The 22,612-nt window shown below is 41.4% G+C and overlaps 2 protein-coding genes across 4 annotated transcripts in view; both read right to left on the minus strand.

The window, feature by feature from the left end:
- RIN3 (Ras and Rab interactor 3) overlaps positions 1–12,190 on the minus strand; it is a 68,006-nt gene extending 55,816 nt beyond the window's left edge. Inside the window, exon 1 of the mRNA XM_032189475.1 lies at positions 11,935–12,190. Within this exon, the coding sequence (XP_032045366.1) occupies positions 11,935–11,981 (47 nt within the window). The 5' untranslated portion in view covers positions 11,982–12,190. The remainder of the gene's footprint in view (positions 1–11,934) is intronic.
- A 4,831-nt stretch (positions 12,191–17,021) lies between these two features.
- Positions 17,022–22,612, minus strand: part of SLC24A4 (solute carrier family 24 member 4) — a 92,014-nt gene continuing 86,423 nt past the window's right edge. For all 3 annotated transcript variants that reach the window (XM_032189337.1, XM_032189335.1, XM_032189336.1), the window contains one exon: positions 17,022–21,579. In XM_032189337.1, coding sequence (XP_032045228.1) covers positions 21,427–21,579 — 153 coding nt within the window. In that variant the 3' untranslated portion in view covers positions 17,022–21,426. The remainder of the gene's footprint in view (positions 21,580–22,612) is intronic.

The following is a 22,612-nucleotide window of genomic DNA, read 5'->3' on the forward strand; positions in this document are numbered from 1 at the left end:
TGGTCACAGAAGCCACAAGAAATCACAAAGTATGAGAAAGTACTATTATACTCCATGCAGGGATTGGTGCAACCACTAGTTGTACAGCTGGAAGATCAGGAATTGATGTATCAAACTATCAAGTAATGAGCAACCACAACGAAGCAGTGGCAAAACTCCTGTCAAAGCCTCTGGTTTGGTCCTGTCAGCCAACGTGAATTGCAGGAGTCCTTTCAAGGAGTAGGAGGGTGTACCTAAATGCTCATTAAGTTACTACTTTCACTATGCTTCTTAGGTTCATTAGGCCTGCCCCTCCATTTAATGTATATTATAAGGAATTGCATGTGCACAAAAAAAAAAACAAACAACAAAAAAAACAAAATGCAAACTAATTCACGTTGCTGCTAATATCCAGGTCAGCCCTACTGACAAACCAGCAGTCCATCACTGACAGCCATGACCCGGGCAGAAACAAGATAAGAACAAACGTCAAAAATTCCCTGAAGGAAGAGGCCTTCTTTCAAAACCCAGTCCAAGTTGTTTTCCTTAGTCCATCTGTTTCCTGCAATTATTAATGTAGAAATTAATGCAGATATTAATGCATGTGAGCACCACAGTGAGCTTGAGTGAACATGTTCTGTTGGTGCAATGTGAATTAGCTTGTACTTAACTCACAAATGCTAGTTATCTTTATTTAACCTTGCACATACAATTTTTTGTTCTCCACAGTTTGACTCAATCTAATCAACCGTCTTTCTCTTATTCCTCAGTCAAAACATACATTCCAGCCTTAGCAAATTACCCCTTTGCAAGGTTTACTGCTCTTACTGCTCAACAGACAGTGGCTGTATTAAGTCTTTCTCCCCCGTATTCATAATCAGAGCTCTTAGGTCATTTGACCTTTGCCTGTTTCAAACCCAAATTATTCTCTTAGGAATTTCAGCATATCAGCAAAACTGAAGATTTTTCTCTGTGTGCATGCAATGAAGAATAATTTGTACTTCTGCAAGGCCCTTTCACTGCAAAGAAGAGAGCTTCTGAAATGAAGGACTAGCCAGAAGTCATTTCTGCCAAGGCCAGAGAAGCCAAATAAAACAAATTTTCCTTAACAAAAAGCTGCAAAAGTATTTGCTGGGTAATTCTATTTTAACTTCTCTGGAAAGGTTTTTGAGGTGCAGGAACCAGAAACAAATGTTTGGAAGAAAAGGAACAATTTCCTAGGCTGTAAGAACAAAAGAAAGTCAGCAACCTTTCTCTCCCTGTGGCGTCAGAGCACTAGAAGGGCCCAGCAGAGCCACCAGCTGGACAGAAGACAGATGAATTTGTTCTGTGCCTTTCAAAAATATGTGAAGTGCTGGAAGCACAGAGTACCTTGTTTTGACTGAAGGGCCAGGGCTATTGGAGGTTTTACCTCGCCCTTTCCCAGCTCATCAGGCCAGGAAGGAAGAGAGGAATGAGATCCCTGGGAATGTTTTCTCTAAATTGTGTTCACTTAACAAAGAGGGGAAAGGGAAATGGAAAATAAAGGAGAAATTCTCAAATTCAAAATTAGTTAAGAATATATTGCAATTTTGCTTAAACAGAACCTTTATGTTTCAAATCCTATATATTAAAAATGAGTTAAAGTTGTATAACATGTCAGAGGAAAAACTTCTTTAAGAGTTATAAAATGTTATAAATGTTAAAAAATAGTTATAAATGCAATGTCTTTCCTCACCTTGTGAATGAATTTAGTGTAGTCATATGAGATACATGAGATACAAGGCACTAACCACACAGACTTGCATGAAACTAAGCAGTCTTCCCCTCTTCTAAGAAAGACCTGCAAAAGTTTATCTCAGTCTTGATTTGCAAATAGAAATGTTTGTTTCACTAAGGGAAATAAATCCATTGAACTCTTGCCCTGTGATATCTCAAGAAGCAGAAATGGGCCTTCAGCATTTCAAGGCAGGTGCCCCTCCCGTTGGGTGAAGGGTCATCAGACTGGTCATTCAGTCATTGATCTGCAAACTTACTTAAACAAAAATTTTCATATTTTGGGTAAGATTTCATTCCAATTTCAGTGTGAATGCATTTCAACACATGGTGCTGTTAGTAAAAAAAATAATATCTAACTTTATGAACTTACTCTTTGTCACCTTTTATCCTTACTCCAGCAGTTTCAAATTCCACATATTAAATTTTGATTAGGCATTGGAGAAGTGTGTTTATTCCTTGCTTATCAGGGATCTGACAGGATCCCTGCCTGCATTCACACTGATGTGAAGTTAGGGATTTGCTTTCTCAGGGGAAGAAGACAAAGAAGAAAATGTCTTGTTGAGGGATTTCAGGGTTATGGAAAGGTGGTGAAGAGTGCTGGTCCCCCTGTGCAAGGATGAGAGAGGTGCTCTGGCTTGCAGGGCTAAGCTGAGTGACCTGCCCTGCCGGTGGGCATGGCCCTCACCATCCTGTGCTGCTTGGACAGCCTGGGGCCGAAGGGCTGGTTCTGGAGATGTGTCAGACACCTCAAGCTGTCCCTGCGGCAGCTGGGAGCTCAGCGTGTGGCTGCAAAACCTGCCAAGCAGCAAGGTAGGTCTGTCAGCTCCCACAGCCCCAGCTAAACCCTCACTTGTTCATCTAACAGTGCTTACAGTCACTTGGCCACCAGGGCTGTGATATAAATAAACCATGACCCAAAGGCTGCGGCTTCACAGCAGCTGAAGACAATCCATAACAGTGTTGCCGTGGTTATGTCCTCCCCAAAACACCAGTGCTGCACCCTCCTCCCCTCTCCTCTCCCCTGCCCTCCAGGCCACCATTGTGTCTCTGACCTGAGGCAATTCGACTGAGGGGGTGAGAGGGCAGAAGAAGGCCTCGCGTTAGACACAGCTCTCTCGCCCAGCTCCCTGCTCAGCTCAGCAAAGCACAGACATTTGAAAGGGATTCACCCCACTGGCACCAGGCACCCTGAATTACTCCCTGGAGCTGTTGCTTCTCCAGTAAGGCCAGAGATGCTCACAGGTGCACAGGTTCCTAAATCAAACACAACAATTTAGCTCCTAAAGTCAGGCAGGATGAACCCAGGCTAGATCTAAATAGCTAGGTCCAACTACAGTGGGAGATGCCAGAATCCCAGGTCCAGGGACCTACCATGCAGCCCCTACCACACATCCCTCTCACAGCCAGCTCTTCACAGAGCCCCTCAGGCAAACTCCACCACAGTTTCCCAGCCCCAAGGCCCCAACCCCGCTGGGAGGGCACCACTGTCACTTTAGGTTTTGGCTGGAAAAGTTACCAATGAGCTTCAGTCTAAAGTAACTTGCCAGAGAGAGAATTAGGATGGGAACTCAGTACAAAATTACACCAAAATGCCCTGTGTTACATGTTTGTTCTCTGGACAGAAAGGAAAGTGACCCAAAGCCAACCTCCCTCCTGTCTGCTGATTCAGCAGGAGAAGCTCTGGGCTTTGCCTGGTTACTGTTTTTTTTGTGTGGGGTATCATGAGTGACAGATTCCTTGGAGAGAACTCAAGGGAAAACAAAGGAAAGAGAGAAGAGAGAAAAAAATTCTTGGCAGGCACGATGAAAGGTTGGGCCAGGTCCCGGGCTGTCATTTAGCCAAATATGTGGGACAACCTTCTTTTGCCTACAAGTCTGCTAGCAATTTGCAGAACAGCATTGCAGGTAGCCAGCAGGGCTGCCAGTCTCCAGACTGCTATTTTTTGGTCTCTGTTTCCTTGGTGAAGTTTCCCAAGCAGCACACAACTTAACTGAGTTCATAAGGGGCAGCAACCGCTCCCAGTTCTGCCCAGCAGCTGCTTTTACAAGACAGAGGCTTCATAAAACTGGCTTTCTCCAGAGGGCCACAGGAGGAGTGCACCTGAGCTGTGAGGACTCCCTACATTTGGCAAGGTTTCCCCAGCATCCAAAGGGCTGAACATATTTACTTGGTTTCAACAAAACATTTAAAATTCCCAAACAATTCATTAGCCTCGCAAAAGCAAATGGAAAGTACTAATTAACATAGTCAAGGAATTACTTCAAGTATTAAGACAGGTCTTTCAACCCCACCAGAAACAGTGTTGTCCCACAGACAAATTGCAGAGAGCAAATGCCAGCAGCCCCAGCCCTTGCAGGACCAGATCTTAGCCAGGACTGCAGTCCAGCTCAGAGAACAACTCCCTAGAGCATAGTTTCATGCTCCTCTTAATTCAGGGCAATGGCAAGGATACTGCTGAAAGGGCAGTCCCCGGACCGCACTTGCACACACTCCCCCCTCTTTGCTTTTGCTGCTTCTCTTGCCTCAGATCTAGAGGCAGTGTAACCACTAAGGAAATTGGTTCAGCATCCTAATCCAGCAGAAAACTGAAAAGAAAAGGCTTTATGGGAACTGGATTCTGTTTCTGGCTTTACCCCAAACTTAAAGAATGGTAGAGAGCAAGTCCAGGGAATAAATGCATTGCAAGGATTGAAGGGTTACTAAGTGAGTGACTATAACCAAATCAGCTCCACGAGCTCGTGCCTCAATTTCCCTTCCTACAGCAGCTGTAGTAAATATCTGTCTTCAGCTAATTGCTGTTTCACATTTGTGAAACATCCTGTGATCCTCTCTTTATACGTACAAGGGCTTTATATTAATCATAAAATGTCATTAAGATTAATGAATAAGCTTTGTCCCTTTTAAAGGTATCAGTAATGCAGAAAGCAGAAATCCTTAACTTGACCATAAACATATTCCCTGTTCAGCAGAAAGGTGATGGAAAGTCTGGGAAAGGCACACTGATACACATGTATATATTCATCTGTTTGAAAAGAGCTACATTCTTCAGCACTCCCTGGCTTGTGTGCATCTAATAGAATATCTATTTAGGAAAATGTGACTAGCATAACCAGCTATGCAGTGCTCACATCTGCTAATCCTTTGCTGCTCAAGTAATCATCTTCACTTGCAAAAAGATTTATACTATTTTGGGTGCAGGCAAAGAGGAGCTAAGCACTCCAAACCTCTCACAGCTGAAACCTCGAGGGAAGCATTACCTTAGCATTCCCACTCTGGCAAGATACATTGATTTAGAGATCCCATTTCTGGAAGTGGGTAGAATTACTTTAGATAGCTCAGAGAGGCACAAAATGGACAAAGGAAAGGCTTGCGGCTACGATATTTACCATATTGGGTGACGCCTGTTGCTCTATTATATTTGCACAGCTTAAATAACTCTGCTTGCTTGACCACAGCTGCTTTGCAGCGCTGTTTTATTATGCATTTAAACACACATATACGCACACAAACTTCACAGCTAAAAAACACCAGCTGAAAGCTTGCCTTGTCTGTCTGAGAAGCAAGAACCCAAGAGCCTGGAAGGGATTTCTGTCTAAGTTTCTCTCTGTTGGAGTTGCTCCGGACTGACACCAGCGAAAAGCTCCAACTCGGCCACGTGCACGCCTGGGGATTGCTTCAGTCAGGGGGAGGTGGGGGTTGTACACGTGTTCCTACACTGTTCAAGCAGCTTGTCGATACCAGAGTGCTGCAGGGAGAGAGTGGGGTGCCAAGGGTCTTGGCAGAAAATACAGCATGTGCATAAGCAGCCTTGTGTACCAGCCTCCACTGTCCCTCCACAGAAGGTGGGGTGCCACCCTCACGCACGGACACACAACTCTACCCTGTGCAGGAGCTTAGCAGAGATTTGACAGCCAGGTTTCAACCCCTGCAAATGCTGTGCACCCTTTCTGGTGGTTAGTCCCCCAGGAAGCCTGCCCCTGGTCAGCGATCTTCTCACTGCAGTTTTTCTTCAAACCACCTAGACCAATGCTGGAGCCTGGGCGTGCCCAGCACCCTTTCGTGCCCTGCTTTGAAGTATTGATGTGCCGTGCCCCTGTCAACATGATTTTCAGAGTATTCCCCTGCTGGCTGGCTCTCCTGGAAGCACTGTCCACCTTCGTTTGACTGGTGGGTATGCTGGCCAGGGCTCAGTAATATATACATACCTTCCAGAGCAATTTGCTCTTCAAATTCAAGGGCAGCCCCTATAGGTTTCACTCCATTAATGCAGTGTTATGACCCCTACAGTCCATGGCTAGTAATTCCAGTAATTTTGCCCAGCTTTGAGTAAATCCTACAGCTCTGATAACAGAGGCAGTGACCCAAGCCATTCCCACTAGGGCTGTAAGGGCATTGCCTCCTCTCATTCAGCAAATTCTGGAGAAGAAAGTACCTTTTTAAAATCTTTTATGTATTAGCTGTGCCCAAGTTTTAAGAAAGAATTTGTCACATACTTTCCTGTACAAATACTAATGTTTGAAGGTTTTTAGCATTATGAAATACACAACAAGCACTCCAGCCCCCTCCAGCTCAGAGATAATGACCACAAATATTCACAAGGGTAAAAAAAAAAAAAAATCACTTATTTCTCCACACATAAACCCCTTAAAAATTTGGGCAAATGTAACTGGGAGAACCAAAGACTAGCAGGGTTTTGTTCTCTCCATCCTCAAACTGAACCTCCTGTAAGAGCAAATTATTTCTCTTAAGCCAGACAGAATTAGTTGGCCAGCAGGATTTCTACTACAGACTTTGCAGCCTTGAGAAACTGATAAAAGGACCTCCTCCAAACAGAAGAATGTTTTTCAAGCCTTTCTCCTAAACATCAGTATCATCTTGCCTTTTGCCACCTTAAAAATTCCTAACAAATTTCAATTAATCAATTCCTACGTTGCTTGGATGATATAGTGCTGTTACTCAGTTACAATTCGTATCTGGGACAACTGTGGTACAGAGAGGGTAAGATCAGTGAGCAGGTCATGACTTTTTGGGTGATTATTGAAAATAAGCATCATTTATTTAGGGACCTACTTATTTACTTATCTGTATTGCAGTAGCATCCCCAGTCCTCTGTATGGATGAGCACCAGCATGTTCATTGCTGGTTAGGGCCCCTGCCTCAAACTGGTTCAGTAATCCAAATGCAGCTGAGGCAAATGGATGAGGCTGCAGTGCCCCTGAGGAGAAACCCATCCACAATCCTACTGCCTGTGGGCTTAGCTTTGCTGTAAATGGCCAGCCAGCCAGAGCCCCAGGGGTGGAGAAGCTGGAGGAGGAGGAGGCAGGTGGATTTTGCACTTGGTGACAAAAGAAGTGACTCTCTAGGGACTGTACCCAGCTGTGAGAGGTCACAGGAGCTCCTTTGAACCCTATGAGGCATGTGTGTAAGGGGTGGGTGGGGTGGACAGAAGTTGAATTAAAGCCAAACAAGTGATTAAGTCTCGGTCCTACTCCTAGTGCAAATCTGGCCCTAGGTGAAGATTTACTGTGGAGATTCCACTTCAATTACCTATGATGAAATACCCGTTCAGCACCACAGAAAAAAAAAATCTGAAAAGTGGAAAGTAATCTAGGACACATGGTGGATCATGGACCACCCCTTAGACCAGTGCTTTCTCGCCAAGAATTGCTGCTTAAGTGCCTTTTTAGCATAGCTGTGCATTAACTGCTTCCACTGCGTTTTGAAAGCCTTAAAGACACTTTTCTGCGGTAAAACAGACTTTGCCCATTCTTGTTTTCTGTTTTGATGCATAACTATTCTAAAAGTAAATCTGAAATCTTCTTTGGTAGTATGAATGCTTCACACTTTAGTTGGAAAAGTGTAGTTAGTCTTCAGGGACACAGGGCTTTCAATGACCCTCTGCTCACAGAGCCATCTGTGGGTTCTGTCACAATTCTTGTGACCAGAATTCGGTCAGCCATTCCAAACAGCTGCCTTTTCTTTCTAATGACCCCCCCAAAGAACTATTTATTTCTATTCCCAAATGCAATAAATCGACTCCCGTCCAAAATTACAATGGTTAAAGGTCTGCGATGGACAGTATGTTGTCCTAGTTTCACTAACTCAGGTTTCCGTGCTCTTTAGCAATCAAAGCAGGCAAGCACTTAAGGCTCTGGGAATTGAACCTTGCTGCAGCTTCTTTTTCTAATAGACCGGTTTTAGGTATCTAATGTCTGTTTTTCAGGTCAATTTAGAGATCTTCCTGAGTCTCACAAACCTATGCTGCTGATCTCTGAGAAACCATCTATACTTAATCATGGATAAGTAAAAATGTAGACCTACAATATTTTTAGTAGGAAAAATACTACAAAATAGATCCTCTCTGAGGTACATGAACTGTGTGCACGTGGTGTAGCAGAGGATGGAGCCAACCCAAAGCTGCGCCAAGCAATCCTCACAGCCACCCTCCTGGACACACCGTTGAGCGCGGATAGCTGTACACAGAGTGCGACACATGTGCATCTTTCAGCGTATGCTGCCTCTAGGTTGGAAAATCAAGAGAGCGCGTAGCCATTCAGGACAGGAAGTGAGAAACTATCTTTAGCTGAAACTGTAGTGGAGAGGAGATGAACAGAAGATCACTCACGGCTTACGTTAATGCCCCCATTCCTATGAACGCTGGCATTGGACTGTCTGCAATGACGAGGAGCTCCCTGCTGAAGGACAACTTTTTGAGTGTGGTCTGACCCGAGGTATCGAAGGGCCAGTTGCCTTCTGTGCTAGCACCAGCACCACTGCACAAAGTGCTCAAAGCACCTGCTGAGGCTGGTGATCACACGATGAGTCAGTGTGGTCGCAAACACGCTTTTCTCTTAATTGAATTTCAGGAGACATAAGTCCACTCTGTGAGTGCACCAAGCCTCTTTAGAGAACACCTCTTTCTTTGTATCTTTACAATAATATCCTGATCCTGGTGCAACACAGTTATTTCCTTCCCGAGAAGCACCATCCTGTGGGAAAGGAAAATCTTCCCCTTTATCAGAGCTTGACAGACATCAGAGAGATTTGATAACACTGGTTTGTTTCCAGCTACCTGAACTGTCCCTTCCCCGCTTCAGCACAGCTCCCCACATGTACTGGGCTGAGGGTTTTGTTCAGCAGCACTCTGCGTTGTGCCCAAGACCTTCTGAGGCCAACACTACCTGCTCACCAATTCAAACCATCCTAGATTATAGTTCTTCTCATAGGACAGCTCTCAAAGAGAGCTGTGTTTTTCTTTAAAATTGTTTTCTCAATTCAAGTCTGAAAATGTTCATATTAGACTTACCCCACTGCAGAGCCAGGTGTGTAACCTGGGCAGGAGAGCTTTTTTGGCCAACAAGGATTTAAAAGCTCCCATTCAAGCATAAAGGATGGGTTTGACAGGACGCTTACCAGAGATGTTCTCTGGCATTCTCGACACAGGAGATCAGATTAGATAATCAAATCAGTCCCCTCTGGAGCTCAGATCTGTGAGCCCATGAGAGTCGTTTGGTTCCCAGACTCCTCCAGTTCTTGGCCTCTTCTTTCTACATTCACTGCATGAAATCAATGTCAATTGTGATGTGGGTTTTGTGCCAAAAAGACATGTCTCCAAAAAGATGTACAGTCATCACTTCATTAGCTAGCCTGGTGCCCCACAAGTGAGAACTGCTGTAACCTATCCCAACTGCCTGCACCAGCCACTGTCCTCAATGACTATTTAATGTTTGCATATTGCTGATTATGTCTGTCTCGGCTCCTGTCTGCTCTTCTCATCATCTCCTCCATACATTTCCCAGATGTTGGAATGAAGGCATATACCTTTTCATGAAACTGTGGTCACCAGGCTCAATCAGCTCACATTTCTCCAGATGTTTTGTGATCTCATCACTTATTAACGCTCCTAGCTGAGTTAGCCTGACTCTAGCTTAGGATAACTGGTTATAATTTCCTTGCTCCTCTCCAACTCGTTTTGGAAGAATCTGATTAGACTGATTTTTATCCAGCCCTTTGATACCCTTCTCCCCACATCTGTCTCCGAGGAGCTATTGGTTTTGGATGCAGATTTCTTCCCAGCATCTTCCTGCCATTTCAGAGGTGTAAGTCAGCACAACCTCCTTAGGGATTTGCTACATGCAAAACAGACCCTTCTGTCACTGCAAGGACCAGATACACAGACACTTTCCAAGTTGCCAGGGTACTCCTATGATAATTAGCACTACCATATTTTCTGTGCATGTAAGGAAGTTTTCCCATTTCATAACTCACAATTTTCACAATAAATTATTAATTAATTAAATAATTAAAATCCAGGTGGACAAAGGTACAATCTCAGCAATTGCTCATGAAATTTTTGTGCACAGAATTTTAAATTGGGTCCAAATTCTCCATCATCAGTTTGCCTCTGTTACTATCTCTTTTGAGAGCTACTATTTTTATCTACAAATACTTTGTGAATATGTGCCTAACTCCATGTGAACATAACCAAAAAGTCACATTTAATCAGTTAGTCACATTTCTACTTCCTTACATACAAGCTATGCTCGCTGAAGTGTAATTTTTTTTAGGATCTTCAGCAATATTGTGACATGCAAACAAAGTAGAAACACATTTTTTAATTATTAAGTCCTTATTTAAGAGTGGGAGATAGATTGTAAATAAAGACAATCAGGTAATGAAATAAAAGTATGTTGGTAAATTATTCAGATGCTCATAGATTTATGAAGAACACATGCATTGTGCCCATTCATGCTTCATCCACTTATTTACAGCCCAAATCTAGGGTTTGTGGCTTATTTTCTCTTGCAAAGCTAAACTGAAAGCAAATCTTTGTAAGCATGTGTTAACTTTCAACCAAGTTAAGAAAGAGATAAACAGTATAAATCTTTCAGTTTCTCAGTATGTGGCATCTCAACTATCACAAAGGCAGGGAGTATCTGAAAAGTACCTATTCCTTGGATTGCTATCTACTTGTCAGTCAGCTGGGATTGGGTTCTTCTTTTTTCTTTCTTTTTTTTTTTTCTTTTCTTATGACTGTGTGATCCTTGTCCCTTTGTGTTTAGCATTGAGTTGAACTGAGTAATTGTACCTTGGACCAGGTGTAATGTTGTTCCTTGCGACTCAGTAAATATCTGAAGGCAAAAGCAGTGACAGTTGCAATGTAGGGTTTTCTCTCCATCCCCTGCACTCCATGTGCACATTTGGGACAGTGCTATGGTGGAGCTATAGCAGCCTGTCAGCAGCTTTTCTACCTCCTTTTTGACTGTGTGTGCTGCAAGCCAAAGGAGACAGAGTTGCAGCACACTCAGTGACTGAAAATGCAAGTACACCGTAACCACCCACCCATACAGCTTCTTCTACTGCACCCATCACAGACACAGCTAGGAGCTTTCATTCGTGGGAAAAAGTCTTTCTAAGTGTGTCAGGCAGATAAAAAGCACTCTTAATATCTGGTATTATATGTTTTTCCAAGGGGGTGACTGGAAGTTCCAGCAGCTGTGTCATTTTCCCCTGATTGTTTTCAACAGGAAACAGAAACGCTCGGCTTCAGCATCAGCTTTATGATATAACTGAGCCTTGGGCAGATTCCAGCCTGATCCTGGAGCCCCGGCAGCTGACTGTCCTCCCAGTCAAAACATATTTTCTCTCCCACTATGTTTTCTTGGGGCATGAACCTGCAAGGTGTCGTGCCTGTTTGCCAGGAGCAAGGAAAGCCCGGAGTTTTTTCCTAACCAAAAGTACGTCTGAAGTCTCTTGGGAGTCTGCGGACATGGTTTGTGTGCACTTTCGCTAGGTAGGGCTGGAGTGAGCACCAGCTGGTAGGGACGAGCCCTTACCCAATTCTCAGCATTTCAGTAGAAACAAAGCAAGCCTCCCAGGAAGGATTTGTCACGTTTCCAAATAGCACAGAACTCCCTTACTCTGTCCTTTCCCCTAAATTGCAGCTTGTAATTTGTGCTTATTCTTCCCTAAATAGCTGAGACTGGAGTTAAACAAAGGTATCGCACTTTGTTTTCAGCTGGAACATGTTAGCTAAAGGAAATACTGTAACTTACAGCACGATTGTGCCACACCATAGCGATTGTGTAGCTGAAACCCCCCCAGCCAGCTTGCAAATGCAGTTAAGAGCTCTTTGTTAAGTAGGCAAAGCAAAGCGACATAGTTATTAAAAACAGTGACTTAAGTTTCAGGACTTACCCTGAGTCATCCCTGGCTCCCTTGTCTCCGGCTGATGTTTTCATCATTACAGCAAACTTTAAGATACTTTCTGTTTCACAGTGGCTTTAGAGTTCCTTGGTAAAGAAAGCAATTCCTTGCCATCGCTGAGCAGAACCTCCACATCCTTAGTTTTGTACTGAAGATGGTATTTCAAGGGACTGCAGGGGGAGGATGTGTGAAACCAGCTTCAGGCTCGGTAGTATCGGAGGGCAGACAACTAAACAAGCACTGAAATGAAAGCAAACTGCCAAGAAGGTCTGATTTTAGCCTCTCTTATTTCTACTTCCTGTATTTATATGAACGGGGGATTTCAGGAAGAGGCAGTCTTTGGTGGTCAAGGGTGTGTGTGTGTGTGCGTGCGCGTGTGTATTATAAAGCCATATTTAGTAGTGAAGGCAGGTTAGCCTTATTAGAGAGAAGGGCCCGAGACTGCCAGCTTCCAGTTTGTTTCTGTAACGTAAGCAAATTTGCGGGAAATTGTTTTACAGACTACAGGTATATCAGTAGGCAACAGAGCATGGTGAACTTTGTAAAGGATTTTATAAGCAGCAAGGCAGTAAGTCTCCGTCTGCAAATTCCTGAAGCATGTGTATTTCTACTGCTTGAGTAACTGGAACCAGATGGAACTTGGAAACCTTTATATTTACACAGGACCTGAGAAAGTGAAATATCTAACACAGGCAGAGGACAGTTATGCAAAAAAGTTCCTAGTTGAAGCAAAAGGTAATGGTTAGGCTGTGAGACTGCTGGTAAATGAGTAGCTATCCAAGCCGTGAAGCTCCGGACAGTCTCGGAAAACATTTGACCTGGAGTTACTTAAGTGGTTGACTGGTGTTTGCCGTACTGGAAACCCAACTAAATATAGACCAGCTGTGGAGGCTGGGGACTGACAGATGTGCTGTCAGATGGGGCTGGTAGCACTCCTGTTTGGCAGCTCTGCCATTCAGGAAATACTGGATGCTGGGAGAATGCATAATGGAAAAGAATACAGCAGAAATATGCAGCAGAGGCGGAGAAAAGTAATTCATGGAACAGAGAGGGAGACCTTTTTGCTCCTTTTATCTTCAGAAGGGATTTCTCAGCTTTCGAAGATATTGTCCAGTAAGCAGGCTGTGCCATGCAGCCCACACTGGAAATGGAAATGCCAGGCAGCTGTCAGCGTATCAGTCTGAGGGCAACTACATGTACAGCACAGAGCCAGTTCTGCTGGCACTGAGCTAGGGGGAGTGCGAGGGACCACCACCATCATCAAGATGCACCTGTGCATCTCAAGATGAACTTTTCTAAAGGGTTTTTCAACCAAACCTGTTGGCATTAGAAGATGTATCTTCTAGCTTTTGGAAGGGTTTCGTTTAGAAAGTCCAAAAGCCTGACTGGAAGGCTGCATGATGGAAAAGAACTAAGTTTCTTCCAGCAGAATACCAGTTTTCAGTTTCACTCAATTTGGGAGCTCTTTTTTTTTTTTTTTGTTTCTTGTGAAATCTTTCACACAACTTGCAGTTTAAAGAATGTACGCTTTCAGAATTTTAAAGTTTTGAAATTATTTGTGTTAAAGATATTGGGCAAAAGTTATTTTCAAAGTCTCTCTCTCTCTCTCGTTTTTTTTTTTTTTTTTTTTTTTTTTTTCCTCTGTAAAATATTTAGTATCTTTGCAATGCAGTTAATCATTTCTGTAGAATATTCAAAATATGAAAATGAAGACAAGTTTTTATGTAAGAGATTTTGTGGGAGCTTTGCTGAGTGTTTTTCTTAAGCCAGAGATCAGGCAGGTTTGGAGCCTGACGCTGTATTCAGTATAGAATTACACAAAAGCTAATTGACAAAGTTATGTTCAGACACTGCAAAATGCCACTTCTCTGTAATTCATCCAAGCCAAGTATGTTTTAGAGAAAGAATTGAATTTTTCAATAATTTGGGATATTTAGATGCAATGTACTTATGAAGCTAATTTTCAGCCTAAAAATTACTGCAATTTCAGTGTGTGCTAGGGGCAGAGGGGGTATTCTTGGCTTTTCTAGGACTGATTCACCCTATCCATCTTAAACCACACCATTTTGCAGCCCTTTTCTTTTTTATTATTATTATTTTTATGCAGCTGAGTTGGGAAGGTTTAAAAATGTTTGATGATGGAAGCCCATAAGTGCAACGTGCACTTTGGTTGTAATCAAGTGCTTTCAGCACATTCACAGATTATACAGCAGTTCTGCTTCCACACAGTAGGACGCGACTGCACCAATAATATGGTATATTCCTGTAGGAACTGTCATGCCTGTTGTATCACCAACCCATACATCATGTGCCTTTCATAGAGCCTATTACATAACAGATCACGATGGGTCATGAGGTCAAATGTGTGGGGGATTAGAAGAATGGGTACTTTCTATATTCAGATTTCGATTTTCAGAAGTTAGTTCTGTATGGAAGAAGGAATCTTTTCCTTTCCGAAGCCTAGAAACACTTAGCCTAGCATATACCAAAGAATGAACCCTTGTGCAAAAGTCAAAGAATGCCTGGTATTGCTCTTCTCCACTTCACAAGGGCTCTTCTGTTGATGTACAGAAACACAGTGGCTAATCACAGGTTTATACAGCAACAGGGATTCCAAAAGCGTGCACTGTGGTTAAGAAAAATAAGGTCACACTTTATCTCCTCGCAGTAAACTGGCTAGGAGCATTAATGGGAGGACTCTCGTCTAATGAAATTGTGGATAAACTAGCACATGAGCAAGGTAATTCCTTGTTCCTTTTTTTCAGAGAACTGCATTTAAAGACTACATACCTATAGCAGAAGACATCTGAAACCCTGAGATAGACAGCTCATAGAATCACAGAATATCCTGAGTTAAAATGGACCCAAAATGACTATCGAGTCCAAGCCCTGGCTCCACACAGGAGCACACAAAAATCAGACCATACATCTGAGAACATTGTCTAAATGTTTCTTGAAACATTCTTGATGAACATATCTTGTCCCAAAAGAGTAAATCATGCATTTCAGAATCACTGTGAATCAAATTGATAAACTTAACTTACCCCAAAATTAGCTTGATCCAGGTGATACTCCCTTGAACAGACGAAAATGTGTGAGCCTTCTGTCATTCAGTTCAGCAGAGACCAAATTTCACCAAGAAAGTGCAGGCACATATTCTAGCTGGGTCCTGAAATTTTAGATTTTCAACAATATATATGAGAATGCTTCATATGTTCTCAGCATCTGAGAAGAATACTGCAAACACTCACGTTGTTCTTATATAATTTATTGATAGTGTACATACGTTGATAATATAGTGCATTACAATACTGACTGCTAGAATTTTTTATAAATGTTTAGGTAACTATTTTTTTAAATTTTCACAACAAAAATAATCAGTTATCATGCCAACATTTTGTAACAAATTATCACATTAAATCCATTTGGATTTCATGACATATTTATCTGTACAAAGGACCCCATATCACAGAGCATTCACAGTGCATAAGGTCACAGTCATTGAAAAAATAAATAACATGATAAATAGATTTGTGTTATTTACAGTTTACAAACTCATCCCTTTCTGTTTTCAAAGTAAGCAGTTCTAGAAAGTTGTAATAATATTTTAAGAGGTACTGAACCTCCTAAGGGTGCACTGCAAATGCCTGCAAGTATGAAACACAGGGAAGTTTAAAAGGTTCAGAAGTTATTTTAGTGATCATAAATGATTTCAAATACTTTCTTGCAATGGAGGAGATAGCGGGAGCCAAATTCTACTCTCAGTTCCACTGATAAAAATTTGTGCCAACTACCAGGACGTGAATGAGCGCTGGCACCCTTTCCAAGAACAAGAAGGCCAGAATGTGGTCGTAACTTTGCTGCAGTTTCAGCCATTTGGAACAGTGATGCTGCTGGAGAAGCAGACCTACAAGTGTTCTTTGCATAACCAACTGGGATATGAGTGAAGGCAATAATCTTGCTGCAAAACCCGCTGAAAAGAAGCATCACAGTTGGTATTAGGCTTTCCAGAGACTTTACCTGTCTGGTTTTGATATATTCTGATAACCTTTAGATTTTGTCACACTTCCCTGTTGCTATAAACCTACCATTGTATTTGTTTTTCAAGTTTACCAAGATCATCTCAGTGATAAGACAGCAACAATCACATACATTCTTTGTGCAAGTAAGAAAGAAATGGAATTAAATTCAGTAATTCTCGTAAGAAAATATTCAACTGTTATTAGGTTCCTATGCTCTTTCATTTCTTTCAGACAATGTACTGTATGGCAGAAGTATGATAGCAAGTAGAACACGGGATGTACAAACTGTCACCATCATTATACAGGTCAGCCTATGGAGAAGGACCTACATGTATCTCTAATTTGGGGACAGGGATGTAGAGGATCTCACAGCTTTCTCTGTGGAGAAAATATGAGGACACCGCACAAGGGAAATGTAAGAAAATGCATGCTCAAGTTATTCGAAAGAGGTTTTTAAACTTGTGCACATCAGGTCAGAAACTCGAATGCACCTATCAGTTGAACGACATTCTTCTTTTCAGCGGAACATTGATCGCTTGCATACAGTTTTCAAAATAGTTCAAGAAAATAATAAGTGGAAATAAGGGGCTTAGTACAGAATTGCTGGGACTAAATGCTGTCATTTACCCGTGTAACCATCATATAAATCTTACCACCCAACAGACTGAAAAATCTAGAGTTCAGATTCAAAGAAATATAAAGACAAATGTGTAGTAAGTGGGTGAACTGCAGAACTTTTCTTCTGAGTGCTTAAACACAAGTAACTGAAGGATCTGAGACTTGCAATGACAGAACATTATGTCCAAAGGTGTTGCATTTCAATCTGCAAGATTCTTTGGTTTCACCTGGCTATCAGTGTTACTTTAGTGTCTGTTTCATATTACATTAGGTCTGATCTTTCCTTAGCATGAATAATCAAGCAGTATTTATACAGCTTAAAGCACTCTACAAAAAAAAAAAATAAATAAATCTAACAGCAGTACACAAATAAATGACATTACAATTGCAAGAGATCCAAAAATGGAAGACACCCAAACTCATGAGGGATTTGTGCAACTAGAGCAAACATAATAAAAACAAGTGTGTGTAATTAAAGCACAGTCACAAAGGAAATCAAAGAATAGAGCCTTCTCTATAACTGCTGTATAAGTATCGGAGTAGGAAAGACCTTTTCCGTTTGTTTACATGTTGACAGAATGTTTACAAATATAATGTAAAACCAGAAACTAATTATGCATTAGTCACAGCTGCAGCAAACATATCAAAATAAAATAAAATAACATTGGCACGCCAGTGACTGAGCCAGGAGAAGGATGGTTGACTCTGCTGTACCTGCTGGGAAGACTTCAGGTGTTCTGCTAGGCTGGACTCAAGCCCAGAGAGCAGCCCTTAGATCATCAGTAGTCATTGAGAAACCATAGCTGTAGCTTCTTAGAATTAGATTTAGGCATGTAGATCCCAAGCCTGAAATTTTAATTCAGGCAATACTTTCAGTGGGACTCAGAGTAGCAGCAGCTGAACTTTGATCACGCAACTTTATAATGCAGTGTGAGTGTTATGGTCTGTATGGGATCAGACACTGCTGAACTTGATGGATCATCTCTGTGGGACTGTACTACTCCAATGGAACTGCAGCAGAAAAGAGCTGCTGGGAGCTCTGCTTGGCCAGCTGTACTTCAGTTATGGTCCTGTTCGTACACCAGGACAGCTCTGAAACCTTTGAGACAAGGAACCTGTTCTCCTCTTATTTACATGAGTGGGAATATAAAGTGGTATCAGCAGAGCAGAGGTCCATAGATTCCGGCCAAAGCTTTTAACTTGAGGGAAAAATTAAAATTGTAGACTATGAAACCAGCAACATATGAAAAGATCTGGATGTGATAGAAACCCCAGAAACCATGCTCAGCTGTCATCTTAGGAAACGATCCAGCAAGGCACTTGGATATGTGTTTAGCTTTAAGCATGGAATCAATCCTACTGAAGTTAAGCTTTGCTGGATAAGGGATATCTTTTTCTGTTCTGTATTACTTTTCAGTGTTAGTACGCTGGCGATTTTCAGATCACAGTAACAGCTTTCCTCTCACAACCACCATCTTTCTCTTCACTCTTGAACTGAATATTAACTTACACACCACTGTGGCACACGTGCCAAACTCAGCCAGCTAACTTTTACAGTGGATAGTAAAACAATATGGCTACAAAATCTTGCAGACACAACCTGAACAGACGCAATGTAGAGTTGCAGTAACTTCAGAGAGCCAAGTGCAAATCACCCCTTATCTTGATTGGGAAAGGGCAAAATTTGTAGTGGTTTCCTGACCACACAAGCAAATTGTTTTCTGTACATGTGAAAGGCACTATTCTGCTATTACTCAGCAATATTCTCCTGAATTACTGACACATTCTGAAGTGGGTATCTGACATACAACAACCTGTCCAACAGATCTTTCTCAGGCTATTTAGTTTATCTGCATGGTTCGGCCTATAATTACCATCTTTATTCATTTTAGCATATTGGTAATGACTATATAGAGACTCTAACTGCTTCATACGATCATGTGTCATCAAGGCCCTGATACAGCATCTAATATCTCTTTGGCAAACAATATATCCCTGGTCACATCGTTATGTCAGAGGAGAATTCTACTAAAGTCATTTGTAATGACAAGCATGGCATGACACCTGTCTCATAACACAAGATGCATACGAGACTGCCTCAGGAAATGCAGCATTACAATCCATAGAAATAGTCCTGAAGTTGGTCTGTGTTTTACGTAGGAGTATAAAATGCCAGGACCAGCCATGTGATTTAAGGTCACTATTACCCTCCAAGACCGTCTCTTCCTACAACAGAACACTCTCAATTTTTGGAGCAGGTGATATTCAATTTAGGCAAAATAATTCCAAATGATGTCTCAATGATTCATGGCATTAGCAAACACAATTTCATGCATATTTGAGCTGGGGATCAGCTGCTAGGGAACAAATGGGTGCCCCTAGTTTTTTAAAGTTACCTGAATCAGAAATATGTAGTACAGTACAATTTGCTGGATCTGGAACTATAAATGTTGATGTCCTCATTAGTATCAACTCAGCTGATAAGTCGGCATTCAAAACTAGGCTTTGGAACCACTCTTCCGTAGCGTAAATACACCTGAGCTGCCTGAACTGTGCACAGAACAGCAGACGTTTACTTGGAGGCAACTAGTTCTCCAAGCCATGCCTCTACCTCTGCTCCTTTCAGCCTCATATCTACATACATCTCATATCATACAGGAGTATCAGCACCAAACTGTGCTCCTGAAAGAGGAGGGAAGAGAGTAAGAGTAAAGAGAGATGCTCCTTCACAGACATTCTGCAACAGAAGACTCAAAGATGAATTCCACCACAAACTCACAGACTGAATTCCACCTCTTCAGCTTTGCTGCTACAGCACAGCAAAAATGTCTTGAATGCCAGGAAACAGGGTCATCTGCATACTTGAGGACAAATGTGTTTACTGTCATGCTTGCCTATTCAATAAAGCATTTTAGTAATGCTGTATTTGTTGCCATCTTTAGGACTGGTAGTTTAACTACCTAACTACCTTATTAAAGTGAAAAACCCTAAATAGGTGCTAATACTGACGTTTGTCATGGAGCGTACAGCAAATAATGAAGACGTTGCTATTTTTTCCTTAGCATTACATTGAAAAGACTCAATTCCTAAAAAATGTTTAACAGCGGAATACACTCCTTTATTTGTATCAAAATAAATTTTAAATAGCCTTAATTGTAAACACATTGCCTGGTGTAAACAGTGTCCTACATGTGAGCTGGTTGAACAGAATTATTTGTCAGATATGCCAAGATAAGTAACTTTTTTGATTTAGTGCTTATTTATTAAGGTTCTTTAGTATGTTCTCATTGACATAGTAATGGGAATTTTTATATGTAGTCTTAAGTGCAAAATATATTAATATATTTAAAAATGCATCAACTTTTAGTTGGCAGATTTGGTTTATAAACATTAAAAAATTAAAAAAAATCTATGTATAAAGTTAAATGTGCTTCTTTAGAAACTGTGTGATCTTTCATTCGTATACAGCTTTAAAATATTTTGAAGTAGCAATGCAAAATATGCACACTGTTTCGGTGATTTGCAGTCTTATGATTACTACAATATAGAATGTTACCCATTATTTTTAATACTCTGGGCCAGATCCTGCTGTCATTTACATCCAGAGTAGTTCCCTATATCAGATTTATGCTGGTGGATAGGATATCAAAACCTGGCTTCTACTGGGGGTTAAGAAGAAGTATATCATGCCTCAAAACTTGCATACAATCAAATCAAAGACCACATTCTCTTGACAGATTTGCTTTTGTCTACCTGTTTCTTATCTGCACTGCTCAGTGTCAGACACCCACCTTCATTAAGCTTCTGGGAATAAATAAAGAGTAGAGAATACACCAGCTTCTTGACTGATAAAATAAGCTTCTTTCCCCCATCAAACAAATCAAATCATAACCAGGGTGGGTTTTGTTGTCAGAAAGCCTGGATTATGTTCAGATACTTTTCTCAGCTGATAACAATAACTGTTAGTTACTGAGCACCCAGTTGTATTTTATTTGTTTAGATTCTTCTAAATTTACAAAATGGGCATACGAGGGCCAATGCAAAATATTTCTCATGATGTAATATTCCACAAATGTTAGTTTATACTAATATATACAGCATTCCTTATTAATGGTAAAACATTATTTTTCAAGTATAAATTTCTGCATGTAATTCTCTTCTTCGATATGCAGATAGTCAAACTTTTAGTGTGCATCATCAGAAGTGATACAACATACAACCATTTCCTCTTCTTTCTCTGCCGCATTGTTCATCTTCATTGAAAAGAATGATAAATATGCAACACTGCCATCAAAACTGTCCTTGCAGTTCCTCTATAAGCAGAGCACTTGAAAGGGGAAATGATGTCCTCAACAGTGCATGCCATGATATGTGCCTTGGACTTTCTGGTCCAGTAGTTGAGACATTTTGACTAAGCCAAGAAAAGTTCTGAGCTTGCCTCTTTTCCTTCCACGGAAAGTAAGTGTCAAAACCTAAAGAACTATAAAGACTTTCTCCAGTCTTCTTGTTAACCTTGGAGGTGGTGTTTGATTGTCTGCAAAAGGAGAATGAAAATCACAACAGAAAGTCCCATACATGGGGACATTTGAGAGTTCTGCGTAAGATCCACACAGCTTTATGACTGAGCAGCAATATCCAGAGAAGGAAAATGCTTTGGTTGCCTTGAGCTAGCACGTTACAAGAAAGGTATGCTTTCCTTCCACACAGGTAAAAGTGCTTGGTAGCTGAAGAAGCAGGAATGACACTCAAATTACTGATGGAAAGAAGGTAGAAATGTGAAATGTCTCCTGTCATTTACAGCACATGTAATCAGAAGAATTGCAGTCTCTCTCCTTATTGTAGTTTAAAGTTCTTCTCGGCACATAGGGAGGTTGACAAAGGTGAAGACATTAAACTCTATCAATATAGAGAAACACAGGAAAACAGCATAAAGAAACAACACGTAGATGCCTAATTTCCTGTCAAGTTTCCACTTATTTACATGGATTCCAAACACCTGCAAGCAAACAAAGTGTTAGTTAATTAAGCCACAAAGGAGACTTTTGGAGACAATTATAAGCTAAAAATGAGAGCCTTTTGAATTAGAGATTCTGAACTAAGATAAAAATATATTCTTGGTATTTTACAGAATAAAAAGGCAACATATGTTTTTCTGATCAAGAAAAAGAATGTAAAAACCCAGTCCAATGACTCAAACTCTGGCCTTTCTTTTGTCTGAAGATCCCTTTACAAAACATTAAATTAACCTGCTTTAAGGTCACTTCAGAAGTTCTTCATGGAGCAGAGAAACAGGACCCTAGGTGCTCAGTTTCAGTATGTGGGGCATTTTCAGTATGTGGGACATATTCTAGTCAGGCAGCATTGACTGGCTATGAACTAAAGAAATGCCCTGAATATGCCTCTCCCCGAAGTGCTCCCCTACAGATCCTACAGTAGATCACCAGCACCTAATGTTCATTCTTTCAACAGCTTCAGAAGAACTGCTTTCTTTGATATTTTACTCAGCTCCAGAACTAAGGGGAGTTACAAGTTACAAGAAGCAAAGCAATGAAATCCGCATGAAGGCTCCTATTTTCAGTGGTGTTGAGTGCTTCTGAACAATTACTCTCCAAAGAGTTTTTATGTGGGAAGATCTGGGGGAATCAGGGTATCCAGCAGAACAAATGAGACAACAATAGATGCTTTGAACTCAAATGATATGGCTGAAAAGAGTCTTTTCATAAAACCCTGAGCAGCTAGCATAGGAACACATCTGCATAATCCTCCCATATTTTCCAAAGTGCTGGTTACCAGTAAGCATGCAGCAACGTCATATACAAGTGTCTAAAAAACATCTTTGTTGTTTCACAGGCGCCGTGCAGTATGATGGAACTGGAGATAGGAAAAGAAAAGAACAGGCTCCCACCACTTACGTTATTAGATGCACTAGGAAGTTAGTGGCAAAGTGAACAGTCATTCCACCACTTAAGTTGTGCACAGGTGATGTGGAGTTTTCTAAGACCTAGCCATGCAACAGTGTAGAAAATCCT

Source organism: Aythya fuligula, chromosome 5 (genome assembly GCF_009819795.1).
Source record: "Aythya fuligula isolate bAytFul2 chromosome 5, bAytFul2.pri, whole genome shotgun sequence".
NCBI lineage: Eukaryota > Metazoa > Chordata > Aves > Anseriformes > Anatidae > Aythya > Aythya fuligula.